The sequence below is a fragment of the Ovis aries genome, chromosome 25 (assembly GCF_016772045.2).
Source record: "Ovis aries strain OAR_USU_Benz2616 breed Rambouillet chromosome 25, ARS-UI_Ramb_v3.0, whole genome shotgun sequence".
NCBI classification, from domain to species: domain Eukaryota; kingdom Metazoa; phylum Chordata; class Mammalia; order Artiodactyla; family Bovidae; genus Ovis; species Ovis aries.
The window spans coordinates 26971516-26987501 of NC_056078.1; the positions used below are offsets into that span (position 1 = coordinate 26971516).

A 15986-nucleotide genomic window follows, 5' to 3' on the forward strand; every position below is an offset into this window, starting at 1 on the left:
ACCAAAGCCCAGAGAGGGTAGGTAACATGCCCACAGACACACAGCTTCTGAGGAGTTATGCTAAGACTTTAGCCCTGGTCCTAGGCACTATAACATCTGCGCTTTTCGCATCTGATCCAGATGAAACAATGCTGATCTTATGAACCTCTTACCTTACCTACCTGGCTAGCATTTATTGGTTCTCAAGTAATGCAGATGGTCTGATGACAGGCCCTGTGCACCCTTGGCTGAATGCTCATAGACAGCCGTGGAATCCTAATACTGAAAGAGCCCATGGTGACTTCCAGGCTCCCTGAATCTCCACGCCCCCAAACCCATCCTCAGGGCCCCCTCTGGGGGCAGGGGCCACTGATTGTGCTGAACTCCAGCACAGGCCCCCTCATCTGCTCCAGCCAGAGCAGCTAGCCCTGGTTTTGGTTGCTTTACACACTGGGATTCTGTGTAAGATTTTCTCTGATAAAAGGATTTTCTGCTAAAACAAGGAAATTTGAAAACCACTGCCATAGAAAGGAGAAGGAAATGGTGACCCACTCCAGCATTCTTACCTGGAGAATCTCAGGGACAGAGGAGCCCAGTGGGCTACAGTCCATGGGGTCTCAAAGAGTCGGACACGACTGAGCAACTAACACACCATAGAAAAGCCCCCTCTTTTTTAAACAGGGGAGGACTCTGACACCCAGAGAGGTGTAGTAACTTGCCCGGGCTCTCCAGCTGTCCTCCTGAGCCCCAGAGAGAGCTCTGTCCTCTCTTCAGGACTCAGCGGGGATCAGATTGAGGGGGACTTCTCAGCCCTCAGGGAGCCCCTCAAGGTCAGTAGTCTGGGCCAGTTCTGCCAGCTGGTGGCCAGTTTCTATGAAGATAACTGTGTCTGAGGCTGGCTCCCTGAACCTCGTCCGACCACATCTATTTCTGGGCTGCAGAGCCCTGACGGAGCACAATTTGATTCATAAATTACCCAGCTCAAGGTGTGTGTGTATGATGGGCTCTCCTTCCCAGATTTGAAAGTCATTCATTCCAGAAAGTGAGGAACTTGGGGTGGAAGTCGGGGGCAGCTGTGGGGTCAGCACTCAAGGAGGGAAAGCAGCAGGAGAGCCTGGGGTGGGGGGTGGGAATCAGGGAGCCTTGCTCCTTGTTCTCCATCTCATTAAGTCCTCCCCCCAACCCTAGGAGGCACCTTCAATTATCATCATCCCTGTTTGGCAGATGAGGAAACAAGCTCACAGAGGTGAGGTCACTTGCCTGCAAAGTCCCATGGCTGGAAGTAGCAGAATTTTGATTCGAACTCAGGGCTTTCTGATGCTGAAGTTTTTTACTGTCATGATGATGATAAGACAAGGAACTGAACCAACAGCATTTAGAGGAAGAGGTTAGAGCCTGGGAAACAGGATCAAAAGGGGATTTCAGGAGTGCCAAGCCTCCTCTTCCCACCAAGTTCAGTGTGCACCAACAGCTGGCGTTGCCCCCAACCCTGCGGTTCTTCACCATGGTCTTTCCCACCTAATATCTTCTTCCAGTTCCAGGCACTGCTTACTTCCACCTGCCCCAGGCATGGGGTTCACTATCCTTCACACATACCCGACATAGGCTCAGCACTTTACAGTTTGTAAAGCATTTTCTGGTCCCTTATTCCACTGAACCTCCAAATAGCCAAGTGAGTAGGATAGGTATTTTTACCCCCAGTGGGGAAACTGAGGCTCAGAGAGGCACACAAGCCCGTAAGTATGCATCCAGTCAAGTCCTTTATGAGTTCTTCCGTCAGCTTTGTTATACATAAACTTTCCTTCCCCTGGGGGTGACCAGGGGGAGCTGGTGGGCTCCCCAGGGACATCGCGCATCACCCCCTCGCCCTATGCCTCGGGCAGGGAGGCCTTGTAGTGCGGTACACTGGCCCGGTCCCCTCGGCCTGCTTTTCCCTTGTCTCAGTGCTGGATCCGTGCAGAGGTGCTGGAGGAGGGGGTGCCGGCTTCATCAGGATGACAGACAACACACAGCCCGCTCCGTGCCTCCTTCTCCTTGGGCATCTGATCACTGTCCTCTTTGTTTTCTTAAGTGTCTCCCCTCCTCCTTCCCCCTGACACTCCTCCTCTGGGACAAGGCCTTTCAGATCATCAAATATCAAACGCTTCTTATGCGAGGGCTGAGATGGCTTTATCGGAGCCCGTAAATCTCCCAGAGCCCTGACGCTCTGTGGAGTGCCAGGCCTCAGGTGAATTATGTGGGCTGGTCCAGCAGCAGGCAGCACACAGCCGAAGGACCCAGCACAGCTCAGTGCCCACCCTTGGCCCAAGGAGAGGCTCCAACTGAGGGTGGGCTTGGGTGTTCTGGGGCCACTTGCCCCAGATCCTGGAGGTAACACCTCCAGGCAAGTGAGCAGGTGAGTCCTTGCGGGACTCTCAGCCACTTTTTCCCTTCTCTTCACCTTGTTCATCTCCTGGCCAGTCTCTGGCCCCCAGAGCCCAAGGAGTGTGAGCCCCACCTCAGAGAAACTATGACAGTTAGGAGGGCCACTTAAGAGCCAAAAGACCCAAGTTCTAATGCCAACATTGTCTTTAAATAATCAGGTGTCCTTAAACATATCACTTCCCTAACTGAGCCTCGGTTAACTCATCTGAAAGCAGTGCTGGCCTTGTGGGAGAATCCAGTAAACTCAGAAGTGCTCCGCCAGTGGGCAGAAGCAGGCATCTTCCCTGTAGGGGGTAGCCTGGTATGTGAACTAAGCCTCCAGGCTCCAGAGTCAGACCTGAATCCTGGTCCTGCCACTTACCAGAGGTGTGACTTCAGGAAATCACTTAATTTCTCTGTGCCTGGATTTTCTCATCTGTAAAATGGGAATAGTGACGATGATGATGCCACCACAACCTGGCAGATGGAATTTCTGTGACGAGTGATTGACTGATACATGGGAAGTGCTCAGAATAAATGGCCCTGGCTATTGCTCCTCCTCTCACTATCTCCCAGTCCATGCATCACCAGCAGGCCTTCCTGCCTCCAGGGCCTCCCCACTGCTGTGGACAAAAATCCAAGCTACTTACCTCCTGACATCAGCCACTCCTGACATCAGCCACTCCTGACAATGTTTTGTGTGAGCTTAGCTCCTCCCACTGGCTCCTGCCTTGGAAAGTGGTTGTCCCCTCCAGCTTTTTGCTCAGAATGCCCTCTCCCTCTCCACACTGACCCAAACCCAGCCCTTCGAGGCCTGGCAGAGGGGCCCCCCTGCACTAGGCCCCATGAGCTTTCTCGTCTAGATCGGGTGCCATTTGGGCACAGAGACCTTATCTTCTGCTACTCAGCCCCTCCAGTGTCTTGCAAACTCCTCTTTAAGTAAAGCCCTTATTTCATTTGGTAGCAGTAACCACGGTGGGAAAGGTCCCTGTCCTCAGGGAGGTTAAATTCAGCAAGTTATCATCAGTCACGGTGGTAACCTAGGCAGAGGAAGGGTTACTCATTAAAGTGAATCCATTTCCAGATCATCCCATGATGAGCACCGACTTAGACACACATCATCAGACACTGGGGAATTTGGGTAGCAAATATGCATAGCATAACATTTATCATTTGTAAGTGGCGTTACACACACTGACAATGTTGTGCAACCATCACCACTATCTAGTTCCAGAACTTCGGGGAGTTTTCTTTAAAGGTACTTGTATTAATTCTTTTTACACATATAATTCACATAAATCAACAAGGAAAAGCTGAAATGGCTCTAGAGCAATGGTTCTCAAGCAGGAGCAATTTTAGCCCCTTCAATCCCCACCCCGGGGAATGTTTGGCAATGGTCTGAAGATTTGTTGGTTGTCAGTACTGGGAAAAGGGTGCTACTGGTTTCTAGTGGCCAAAGGGTAAGGGGGCTTCTAACCATCCCACAATGCACAGCGCAGTCTCCCACAGTAGAGAATTATCCAGCCCGATGTCATGGGCGCTAAGGTTAAGAAACACTGTTCTCGTATCACTACTCAGAGATCATTTTTGTTAACATTTTGTCAACATTTCATTTCATTCCTTTCTCTTTATATATATTTAAACAACAACAAAAATGTGTACTGTGAACTATGCTATTTTATACCTCCTTTGCAAGGGTGAAACGTCTCAAACATCTATCTTTTTAAGTAACAAACTTCTCTTCTGCAACATTATTTAGTGGCTGACCAAATTTCATATTGTAACGTAGTTAATCCCTGTTGTTAGACATCTAGGTTGTTGCCTGTTTTCTTTATTTTTTTATTGTTTTAATTGAAATGTAGTTGATTTATAATATATTAATTTCAAATACAAAACATAGTGAGTATTAATTTTACTGATGATACTCCATTCAAAGTTATTACAAGATATTAGCTATTATTCCCTGTGCTATTTAGTATGTCCTTGTTGCTTATTTATTTTATACATAGTAGTTTGTATCTCAATCCTGTGCCCTGCCTTGCTCCCCCTTTTCTTTTTTTTTAATTTTACTTTATTTTACTTTACATTACTGTATAGGTTTTGCCATACATCAACATGAATCTGCCATGGTGAAAGTTCTGGGAGCCGCACCCGTGGGCACGTCCATTGTTATTCCCTCTGGAGAAGTTTATCTGGTCGCAGAGTAGAGGTTTTTCGGGAAATCAGAAGGTTCTGATGGCAGCCCTGGCTCCTGGAGACATCTTGTCAATCCCCATTAAAGTGTCCTCAGAGGACCAGGGTCGCCTGTCCCTGTAGACAAGGAGCCGGGTACTGCCATCTGTGAGAGGGGTCTGGTGTGACCCTTTGCAACCCTGACATAATAGACTTTACTGTCCTTGGCTGATCAGGTTAATGTTTCATAATTTGGAGCCAGTTATGAGCAGATTAGTCAGAGTCCAGTTTGTGGTCTTATTGGGAGAGGTGACCATTTGTTGGTGTAGTTGAGTTTGATGAAAACCGTCGTTCTGTGAAATGCCGACAAGACAAGCAGACTGCAATCCCCACCTGCTTGTGGGGCTCGGAGGTCGTCTTTCCCCAACTGGCCGATAATAAGTGTAATCAACAAGACGCACTCAGCTCAAACATGTCACTGTGGGTGCATCGGGAGAGTGTGATCGCCCCAGCTGGAAATGCTAATTGGCTGCCCCCTCCCCATGACCCTACTGCAGTTCTGATCTCTGTGAGTGTGACATTGTAAGTCACCCCTGTATCAATCTGTCCTGCAGCCTTTTACACCAGCTTCAGAATGGCACCCCAACACCCCTGCTGAAGCCCACACATCATTCAAAAGCCTTTGTTGAGCACCTATGTATGTCACCCGGACACTTGAAGAAACTGGTCCCTGCCCTCCTGGGGCTTATATTCCAGTGTGGGAGACAGACGATAACCAAACACATAAACAGATGAAAAGAGAGGTTCGGAAAGTAGAAGTGCTTGGAAAGAAACAAAACAGGATAATGGAGAAGAGGGTGATGGAGGCGAGTAGGATGGTGGGGGGACTAGAGAGTGCTTCTTCAAGGCCCCCTCAAAGGTGAACCTGTGAACTGAGGCTGGGTTGCAGACAAGACACCTGCGAAGATCTGCAGGGTGAGCGTTCCAGGCAGCCTCAGGGAGAGCTTTGGAGAAGAGGGTAGGCCTCATCTACCTTCACGGTCCTTGGGGCAGAGGCATGCAGCAAGCTCTCAGCTTGCATCTCCTGTGATTGAAAGCCGAGGTAACCCACACCGCTGGTTGCCATATGCTGGACACAGAGCTGTTGAATGCAGCCCAGCCCAGGTGCCACCCGGGACTCGACTCGGCCCCTTTTGTCAGCAGGCAGCTAAGTAACAATTTTTAATTCATAAGATATCTTGCCCAAAGCCCATATCTCAGACTCACTCCCAGTTTGCATAATGCAGTGATACAGTTCTGTGCCAGTCAGAACTGTACGGCTCCACTCGACAGTGATGGGCCTGCCGGCCAGCTTGTCCCATTGGCCCGGGTGATACAGGCAGCACACAGGCAGCTGTTTAGTAGGCTGTCCTTGGCTGCGGACAAGGGGGAAGGGAAATCCAGGGGCCTCTGGGTGGGACATGAACTCTAGCTTAGTGAGAGCTGAGGTTAGTTCCTTGTTCACCCCTCACTGTGATCTAGGGCCAGTTATTCCCTATGCCTTAATTTTTCACTGGGAAAAGGGGGATAATTGTACCTATGTCATGGGAGTTTTGTGAATATTAAAATATATTTATATGTATATATACACATACAGTATACTTTGCACAGTGCCAGGCACAGTATATGGTGGCTTTTATGGAGAGAACCTCTCCTGGCACATTCTGCATAAGATGGGCCATGGTTGGGGCTAACTTGGTCTATTCAGAAAACAGTCATAGTAGGGAAAGAAGGAACAGGAACCAAGACAGGCGCCACAATAGGTCCTGTACATACATGATCACACCTGATCCTTACATAACCCTGTGAGGTGGGAGCTGTTATGCACACTTTATAGATGAGGGATTTGGCTCAAGGGAATTCACGATTTGCAGGGGGTCTCACAGCTAGTAACCGGCAGATCTGTTGTTGGCACCTAGATCTCTTGTGCATCCTGCGAGCTCACACACAGTAGGTAGTCTTCACTCAGGTGTTGACGTAACAGACTCCAGGCAGAGACCACAGCTGAAGGAGGGGCCACTGGGGGTAGGGGCCTCACACCCCAGTTCCGCTCACTTTCCTGGGAGGGCCAGGTGACAGAGTCAGAGGCCAGGTGAGGGGCAGGCTCCCACTGGTCCCCTCATCCATTTAGGGACTAGTGTTTGAGTGGACTGATAGAAGACCACTGGGCCCAAAAGACCAGCTAGATCATGAGTCCCTCATATGCGTGGCTTTTTTCTTTTTTTTTTCAACTTCATGACCCAGCACGGGCCCGACCCAGAGCATACCCCACCTGGTGTGTGCTCACTGACCCTTCCTAATCCCTGCAGAGGGGACAAGAAACTTCAGGCCATCCAACAGATAGGTAATGAGCACCGTTCTGGGTACCATGGACAGAAGCATGAAACCCTACCCTTTACCCCCGAGGCAACACTGAGTCTCTGGATGTGAGGACCAGGGAGGCCCCACAGCACAGGGCTGTTCTGAGGGTGCCAGCCCAGCTCCGGGACTCAGTGGGGTGAGAGAGGACACAGCCTTCAGGACTGGCTTCCTGAAGCCGGTGACATTGGTAGTGGATCTTAAGAACAGACAGGACCAAGGTGGGTGCTGTTGGTTTTCCTTATAACTCAGAGGGCAGCAAGCGTGCTTGCTATCAGCCCAGCGGAGCAGACAAAGCAATTGAAAGTCATCAGCCTGTGTTCCCACACGCGCCATCAGCCACTCACTAAACTGCTTCTCGCCCAGACCTAGCTCTGCCAAGGGTCAAGACGCTGCGAGCGAGATAACAAGGGGACAAGATGTGGGAGTGATGAGATTTGACAGGGGCCAGGAGGAGGGGTCCCCAGGGAAGGGGAGAGCTTGCCAGCCTTGAAGGAGCAAGGAGGTAGAAGGTGAGCTCCCAGCAGCCCAAAGAGAGCTGCCCTCCTGCCCTCCAAGCCTGACCCTGTACCCCCACTTGTTCTCCCTCCAAGCCAGTTTCCCTCTCCCTCGGCCTTTGACCATCTATGAAACAGAAGCCCTTTGCTTAACTCTGCTGCGCCCTCTAGCCGTCAGTCCACCTCCTTGTGTTTCACACCAAGCTCCAGGCAGCAGCATCTGTACTCACGGTCCCCAGGTCTGTGCCCCACTCAGCACAGTCTGACCTCCGGGTGCATCTGAGGATCCAAGCAGGAGACCTTCACTGGATCTTTCCTCTCCTGAGCCTGCCTCTCAGACTGTTTGACCCTGATAACCATCTCTTTCTCAGAGCTTCCCTTCTTCTGCCTCTGGGCATCTGGCTCTATACTGCTTTCTCCTTTGCCTGCCTGACCATTGCATGGCTTATCTGCATTTTCCCGTGCATTCTCACTGGAGCCATAGGTCTCCTTAAAGGCAGGCTTGCCAGTGCCTTGTGTATATTATCACCGGTGCACTGGCAACCCCAGCCTTCCCACTCCAGTCCCCAGTTAGCCCTCCCTTCCAGTTCCTGGAGCAGCAGACCCCAACCTGTTTTGGGGACACCAAGGACTGGTTTCATGGAAGACAGCTTTCCCAGGGACCAGAGTGGTAGTTTCGTGATAGTCTGAGTGCATCACATTTACTATGCACTTCGCTTCCATTATTATTACATCAGCTCCACCTCAGGTCATCTGTCATTAGATCCTGGAGGTTGGGAACCCCTGTCCTGGAGGCCATCACCACATGGACATTCTGCTGCTATGTAAAACTCTGTCATTTTATGAGGAATTTATCTAGAACTTTCCAGAATGTATAGTTTTTTTTTTTTTCAACTTGAACTCCCTCTTGAGAAAAAAAGCAGCTTCTTTGACCCCCTCATTCTGTGAAGGAGGACGATATCTTACTTGTCTCACCCTGTTCCTTGTGCCTTAGCCCAGGGCCAGGTGCAGAGTGGGTGCAGGATGAATGGCTGCAAGGAGAAAAAGAGAGACATAAATCTCAGTCCAGGCCAGCCACTCACCAGCCGTGTGACCTTGGACAAGTTATTTAACGTCTCTGAGCCTGCTTCCTCATACGTACGTGGGATATCTTCTTCTAAAGTTATTGTGAAGAGTGAGTCATATAATTGTGCAGACAGCTTAGCTCAGTGCCTGGCATAGGGAAGGGTTCAATAAATTGTAGCCACTATTTTTTTTTTTAATAAATAGGGGAAAGAGGGCTGTGACTCGCCTTCAGCAGCCTTATGTGCTTTTGTGCACTTGATTCACATCTTCTCAACACCTCTCTTGCAAATCAGAAGAGGTCTTAATGCCTGAAGCTCCTAGAGGGAGGTGGTTGTCCCAGGAGAACCAGCCGGGCCAGCAATGACCCGCTTCTTCTCTTGTGTGAATGCTTTAAGCCACCTGTTCCTGAAGCCTTAGGGTTCTCAAGGTGCAGTCCCACTCCCCACAAGTTCCCCTCCCCTACCAGGTATATCCCCACACACCTAGGACAGCACCTGTCAACCCAGGGGGACCAGCTGCCCTTCTGCTCAGCAGTGGGGGCTGAACAGATGAAAGGCATCGCCCATGAGCCGGCCCCCCCTCCAGCCCCCTGGTCCCCATGGGACTTGGGTGAAAAATGTCTGGGAGACCAGAGCACTGACAGGGTAGTGTCAGTTTCCAGAATAACAAAGAAACTCATGTGTATGGTTGCCAAGCCCACGCCACCCTCCGTCCTGCCCAGGGAGGAAGGATTATGGGAGAAGAGCAGTAAGGGAGGGAAGCAAGGAAGTGAGGGCCCACCTCAAGCCTGGAACCCTGAAGGCAATGCGCTCTAGACCTGAGGGTTTTGTTCTCAGACTTAGCCTCAAGTCTGCCACCTTGTATTAATACATCTGAGCCCTGGGTTGTGAGACTCTGCTGGTAAGAGAATGTGTTGGCTTCAGTGCTACCACTGGGCACAAGCTCTAGGCAAAGGCTCCTGGGTGGGGTGGGTGAAGGAGATGGTCCACGGTGGTATCTTGGTGCAGGACACGTGGCCAACATTTATTGAGAGCTTCCTATGTGCCAGACAGTGTATTAACTCATTTAATCCTCACAGCAACACTCCCCATTACCTCCATTTTACAGACGAGGAAACTGAGGGCCAGATATGTTAAAGAACTTGATCAGGGTCAGCCAGTTAGCACGCAGCAGAGCGTGATGGGAACCCAGATAGTTTGCCTCCACAGGGCACAGCTGTTTCTCTGCTCCACTTAGCTTTCATTCAGGGACCGTAGCTTCGCAAGTACGTATACACTCAGTAGTGTGGTTGTGTCCTGATTGTGAATCTTTTGTGTGAGACTGAAGGTATGAACCTTGCCTGCCCTTCTCTGCTGATTCTCTAGCATTTCACACAGTCGGTGCTCGATATGAACTTGGATGAATGAGTGATCTGATTGATCCATCAGTCTTCGAATGAGACCTGCCCTGCTTGGGGTATGGGACTCACCTCCTGTTCCAGCCCAAGCCCAGCATCCCAGTGAGTGCTGGTGTCACCATGGTGACAGGAGGGTCATCAGAGCCAGAGACGCGCTTAGGTGGTCTTGTCAGTTCCCAGGGTATAACCCTTTCTGATTGTTCGTCCTGGCAGTTAGTCACTCACACTTTATAGGCAACTGATAGGTGAATCCTACGCAGATGGATGTGCGAAAAATAATGTGTGTGTGTGTGTGTGTGTGTGTGTGTGTTGGGGGAGGGTCCCTGAGTTTGAATTTGTACCAGTTAAGGGATATTTGCCTGCAGGTTGGTTGGACAAAGTGCCTAGGCTGGAGAAGGGGTTATTTTATGTGCTGGGGGCAGACTCTGAGTTGGGGATGGGCAGCGTTGCAATGATCAGGACAAAGGTGCTGAGTGGGGGACCCAACTAAGTGAGCCAGGAGAGAGAACCAAACAGAAAGGCAGAGCGCGTCATTCAACAAGGGGCTTCTGGTTTCTAAATGATTTATAGAAAAAATCTTGCAAAGATAAAAGTTGAATCACATTTAAACATTGATAGCTTCCTTTATTGAGGAGAATAAATTTATATGAAAATCTGGAATGATGGGATGCAACACAGAGAACTTGGGGAGGCGGGGTCCATGAATATGTGTGTGATGGGGAAGTGGGTGTGGGAGGCAGGAGCCTGGAGGTCTTGCCTCAGGGCAGCCCTCCAGCTCAGCATTTATGGGCTCTGAGAATCCACCCCCTGAAGCACCTTGCACTGTCCACGCTCCAGCCCCCTCAGCACTGATCACCCTGTCATGGGAATGTCTGGTTGACGGCTATACATTCCCCATTGGAAGGTGTCCCTGGTACATTGTAGGAGCTCAGTAATTGTTTGTCGAGTAGATTAGCTAATGATGAGCAGATGAAAGCACACGTCCTCTTGTTTCCCCAATAGCAGAATTCCTAGCTTAAAAAACTCCTTTGTAGCCATGCATTTATATGTCTCCTTGCAATCCTGTCCTTCCCGCTCCATGAAGGCAGTCATACAAAAGCCCTCAGGAGGGTACCCAGGCTGCAGGACAAAGCCTTGGGCAAGGTGAAGGCTAGGGGGATGTCCCCTCCCTGGCCTGACCCAGGTCAGAGTCTCCAAAGCCTACAGTCTGAGAATGATGAGACCCAAATGGGTTCCTCTGTCGGCAGCCTCTGCAGTAGCCTAGGAGGATGGGCTGGGAGTGGGCCGCCTTGCTGACCAGCATGGGCCAGCTGAGAACAGCCCCTGCCTCAGTCTAAAGTTAGAGAAGGGTGTTGTCTCCCCTCTTCTTTCCCCCTAGTTAATCCAAGAGAGGTCTGAGGTCCTACTGTGTACAGATCCCTTCGAGCTGGGGAAGGGACCTAGTGGGGAGATACAGCAGCCTCCACGGGCCGTCCTGGCGTCCACCTTGTGTACTGGGGGCTTGGATGTTAGTTCCTACATATGGAATCAGTGTCTATCCACCCCTTCCCCAGTTCTGCCTGTCTTTCCAGTTCCAGCTCAGCCATTTATTAAGTACTTATTTTGTGCCAGGAACAGTTCCAAGTCTGTGGACATATATATATATATATTTTTTTTTTCACATTCATTTAGTTCTCACAACCCTATGAGATAGATCCATTATTATCCTAATTTTACAAATGAGACCAAGATACAGAGTGGTTAGATAAGTGGCCCAAGCTCACACAGCTAGCCAGTGGTGTGGTGCAGGGAATTAATGGCACCTCCTCCATGAAGCTTTCCTTCTTTAAGCCTTCCCCTGTGTGAACAGCCTCTTCCTGCAGCAGGAACATCATTCAGCAAGGGCTACTGGTTTGTGCATGATTTATAGAAAGGAGATACTGATTCTTGTGGATGTCAAAGCTCTCTGACAAGGCCATAAGTGCTTCAGCATCAGAATTCCTGGCGGAGTGACCTCTGTGTCCCCCACAGTGCCAAGCACTGGGCCTGGCCATGGGATGGCCTGTCCAAAGGACTGCTGAAAGTGTGAATGAATGGCAGTGAGTATTTGAATGAACCAACACACTGGTTAATGAGGAAGAGAAAGTAGTGGAATTGGGAGTTTCAATGGCACCCCACTCCAGGACTCTTGCCTGGAAAATCCCATGGACCAGAGGAGCCTGGTGCACTGCAGTCCATGAGGTCGCTAAGAGTCGGACATGACTGAGCAACTTCACTTTCACTTTTCACGTACATGTATTGGAGAAGGAAATGGCAACCCATTCCAGTGTTCTTGCCTGGAGAATCCCAGGGACGGGGGAGCCTGGTGGGCTGCCACCTCTGGGGTCGCACAGAGTCGGACACGACTGAAGCGGCTCAGCAGCAGCAGCAGTGAACTCACAGGCTGATGGGACGGGCACAAGGGCAGGTGGGGGCTCAGGTGAGCTGGGAGCAGCCATCCTTCAGAAACTTGCTTACATCTGTGCACCCAGCACTGGCTGGGTACCTTAAAGAACAGTCTTGAAAGCCTCCCACCTTCAGGGGGCTTTTAGGCTGGATGGAAAGAGCCCAGTTACACACAGGAAGCAACTGGGGAACAAACAGAGCAATGGCTGCAGCCTGTGGCGCTGGAGGGTCAGTAAGAGCGATTAGGACCATCTTCCTGGAGGAGGGGGAGGAGGGACTGACACTGGGCGGGAGGACAGGAGGTAAGGCCGAGAGATAAGGCGGATAATGAAAGACAAGAGGCAGGATTGGATTTGAGGACCCTGCAGAAACCACTGTGAGGGCTGGGGTGCCTGTAGGAGAGCACAAAAGAAAGTTGGTGGGAAAGAGCAGGGCAAGGGTACACTTGAGCCGGTGCCATTTATGTGTGATTTTTGCCAGTACTTTAAAGGTGTATTTTAAATTTTAATAAATACTTAAAACTTAAAATTGAAATTTATTTTTAACTTACATTTATCATAATAGGAAACTTTATATCACTGCCTTATAGAAAATTAGAGTAAAATAGAATAGATTAGAAAGAACAGAATAGAATAGGGAATGATCATAAAAATGAGCACGAGGGAACAAAACAAGGTTACGGCCTTTTCACAGGGGCTGCTGTAACAAATCCATAGCCTGGGTGGCTTATCAACCATAGGATAAGCCTATGGTTATTTCTCACCGTTCTGGAGGCTAGAAGCCTGAGATCAGGGTGCCAGCACAGCCAGGCGAGCCCCTGCCTCCTGGTTTTCGTGGCGCCCTTCTGCTAAATCCTCATATAGGAAGCGACAGGGGAGCTCTCCAGGGCCTCTTTTTAAAAGCATGAATCCCGTGCAGGATGGTTTCACCCTCGTGACCTAAGCCCAGAAGCCCCACCTGCTCACTGCACCTACTACCATCGTCTTTGGAGACTGGGATTTCACCATACAGAGTCTTGGGGTACACAAGTATTTAGCCGTAGCAGTAATGACTCATTACGGATCCTGAAGCCTGTTCTCTCTCTGTTAAAGAGGAAAAGAAGCAAATGTTAGGGAGGGTGTTAAAGACATATAAGCACCAAGTCAAGACTTTCTCCTTGACTCAGTCAGAGGGCCTCGAGGAAGACGGAACAGGCAGAATGTCCTCATCCTGTGATTCAGTGTCGTCTGCTGCCCGGGCCGTGTGCTCTGTGTATCCCAGGGTTCTTTTCATTGCTCCTGGAACCAGCATCCACTTTAAGTTACTGATTAGTCCTTAATGCCCAGAGAGGAACCCCGGCGCCAGCCCCCTGTCTGCCTGCCCTGGGCCCCAGTCACACCCTGAATTCTTCTCTCTCGCAGGGAATACCAACAGCATCTTTGCCCTGGACTACATCAGTGGGGCACTGACCTTGAATGGCCTGCTGGACCGGGAGAACCCCCTGTATAGCCATGGCTTCATCCTGACCGTGAAGGTGAGAGCCGGACACCTCTATCCTGGGTAGAGGGGATGCCCATGCCTTGGTGCCAGCCTCCAGCGGTGCCCAAGGTGGAGGCTCCAGGAGGCACATCGCTGCTGTTCCCATACCCTGCACTGATGCCCGGGGCTTGTGCCCAGGGCCCCTGTCAGGAAGGACCAGCGCTTGTCACACGTGGGCCTTGTCAGGGACCCTGCTGGCCGTCTCAGAGCCCTTGCTGATGACCACAGAGAACTGTGGCATTCATCCCCATCTCAGGAGATGAGGAGGCCTGGAGTGGGTGCCCATCCTCTTGTCCTTTCTGTTACCCCGTGATTTCAAGTTCTCTTATAGCCAACTTGGATTCTTAGAGTTACCCCATTTCTGGGATTTTCCCCTGTTTCTAATTTTCATGGCTTCCCTGGGGGCTATTAGCTGGTTAGGAAAGAGCAATGCAGAAGAGAGAGGCCAAAGCAGCGGTGGTCCCCACCCCAGAAGGTATGACAGACCCACAGCCCCCCACCTCCTGCAGCCCCCTGCTACTCATGGTTGGTTCTAATTAAATCAATGACTTGCTGAGGCATTCCCTGGGAAACCCATTTAGGGTGCAGATGCTGCCTGGGCCACAGGCATCCTCCCCAGCCCCAGACTTCGATTTAGAGAGGGGGTGATACAAGGACAGAGGAGAGGGGCTCTGGGAAGAAGGCCCTTCTCTAGCATGGGAAGGATAGTGCCCCCACCCTGGCCTTTCACTGTTCTCCTTGACTTTGAGAAGGCCTGTGGCAGCGATGGATTGATTAGCTCCGACTCTCCCACTGGCTCTGTCCTATCTTCCCGCTGTCCACATGTGGGCCAGTGGGGGAGGGCAAGCTAACACAGCCTTTCCCCATCTAATTCCAAGCCCCAGGGGGCCTCTCAGCCTCCTCTCCTATCTGTTCCCTTCTTCCAGAGGCAGGCAGCTCCAGTGTGAGAGAGCTGCTCCACAGTCCCAGTAACACCACCAACTCATCTGTGGGACCCTGAGCTCAGCTTTTCCATCTTTCTCTAAAATATAGTGTAGAGTTTCCCCACTTAGCTGTGAATCCCAGTCCTCTGGGAAGCTAGTAAAAGATACCTAGTCCTGAGCGTCTCACCCAGAGATTCTGATTCAGAAGGTCTGGGAATGGCTACTTGGTGGCCCAGGGACTCTGGTCCAGAGACGGGGTGCCCAGGTGTCTGAGTCCAGCTAGGACCCTCACAGTGCCTGCACGGTGTTCGGTCTACAGCAGGTGCTGAATTAAGTCTTGATTATCTGCTAGCACAAATGTTCTCAGCCTGTTTCATCATTTGCCAAATGAATAATTTGGCATCATTTTCATCCCTTTACCTCCAGATGAACCCTGAAATCTGTCTTGTCCTCTTCACCCCACCTCAACCCACTGCCTGAGTTTGATGCCTACTCTGGCTGTGTGTCCTTGTATAAGTCACTTAACCTCTCCGAGTTTCAGTTTCCCCATAGTGACAGGAATCAGTAAAATAGAGATGCTAATGGTAGAATCTTCTTCCTGGGGTTATGGTGAGGATGCGATGGGATAATTCACATAAAGTGCAGTGCCCAGCATTGAAAAAGCCCGAATGAATGACATCTCTTACTGTGATCATGGCTACCTTCATCTCTGGCATGTTTATTCTTCTGCAGGGCACAGAGCTGAATGATGACCGCACCCCATCCGACGCCACAGTGACCACAACCTTCAACATCCTGGTGATTGACATCAATGACAACGCCCCAGAGTTCAACAGCTCTGAGTACAGCGTGGCCATCACTGAACTGGCACAGGTCGGCTTTGCTCTCCCCCTCTTCATCCAGGTGGTAGACAAGGACGAGGTGAGTCCCTTAACATGCAGTGCCCAGTCCTGCACCCGGCGTGGGCTGTGCAACCCTGAGGGGACACCAGGGATCTCGAGGCTCTCAAGTCCCCATCTATAAAATAGAAACAAATTTTGCGTCACCCTCCCCTGCTACATGCTGAGAATAAATAAGCCTGCAAAAATCCCGTACAGTGTTTGAGCACACACCTCCAATGTATAGTCCTATTTTAGAAATTTATGTATGTGATCATCGTACTAACCTAGTATGTGTGTTTTGAAACATACATGCAGAAAATAGACATTTTAA

General features: G+C 50.4%; 1 protein-coding gene across 1 annotated transcript in view; it reads left to right on the top strand.

Annotated features, from left to right (window-relative positions):
* The window catches only part of LOC132657144 (cadherin-23-like), a 349318-nt gene that overhangs the window by 206991 nt on the left and 126341 nt on the right, over nucleotides 1-15986 (top strand). The window contains exons 10-11 of the mRNA XM_060406596.1: nucleotides 13734-13846; nucleotides 15507-15695. Coding sequence (XP_060262579.1) covers nucleotides 13734-13846; nucleotides 15507-15695 — 302 coding nt within the window. The remainder of the gene's footprint in view (nucleotides 1-13733; nucleotides 13847-15506; nucleotides 15696-15986) is intronic.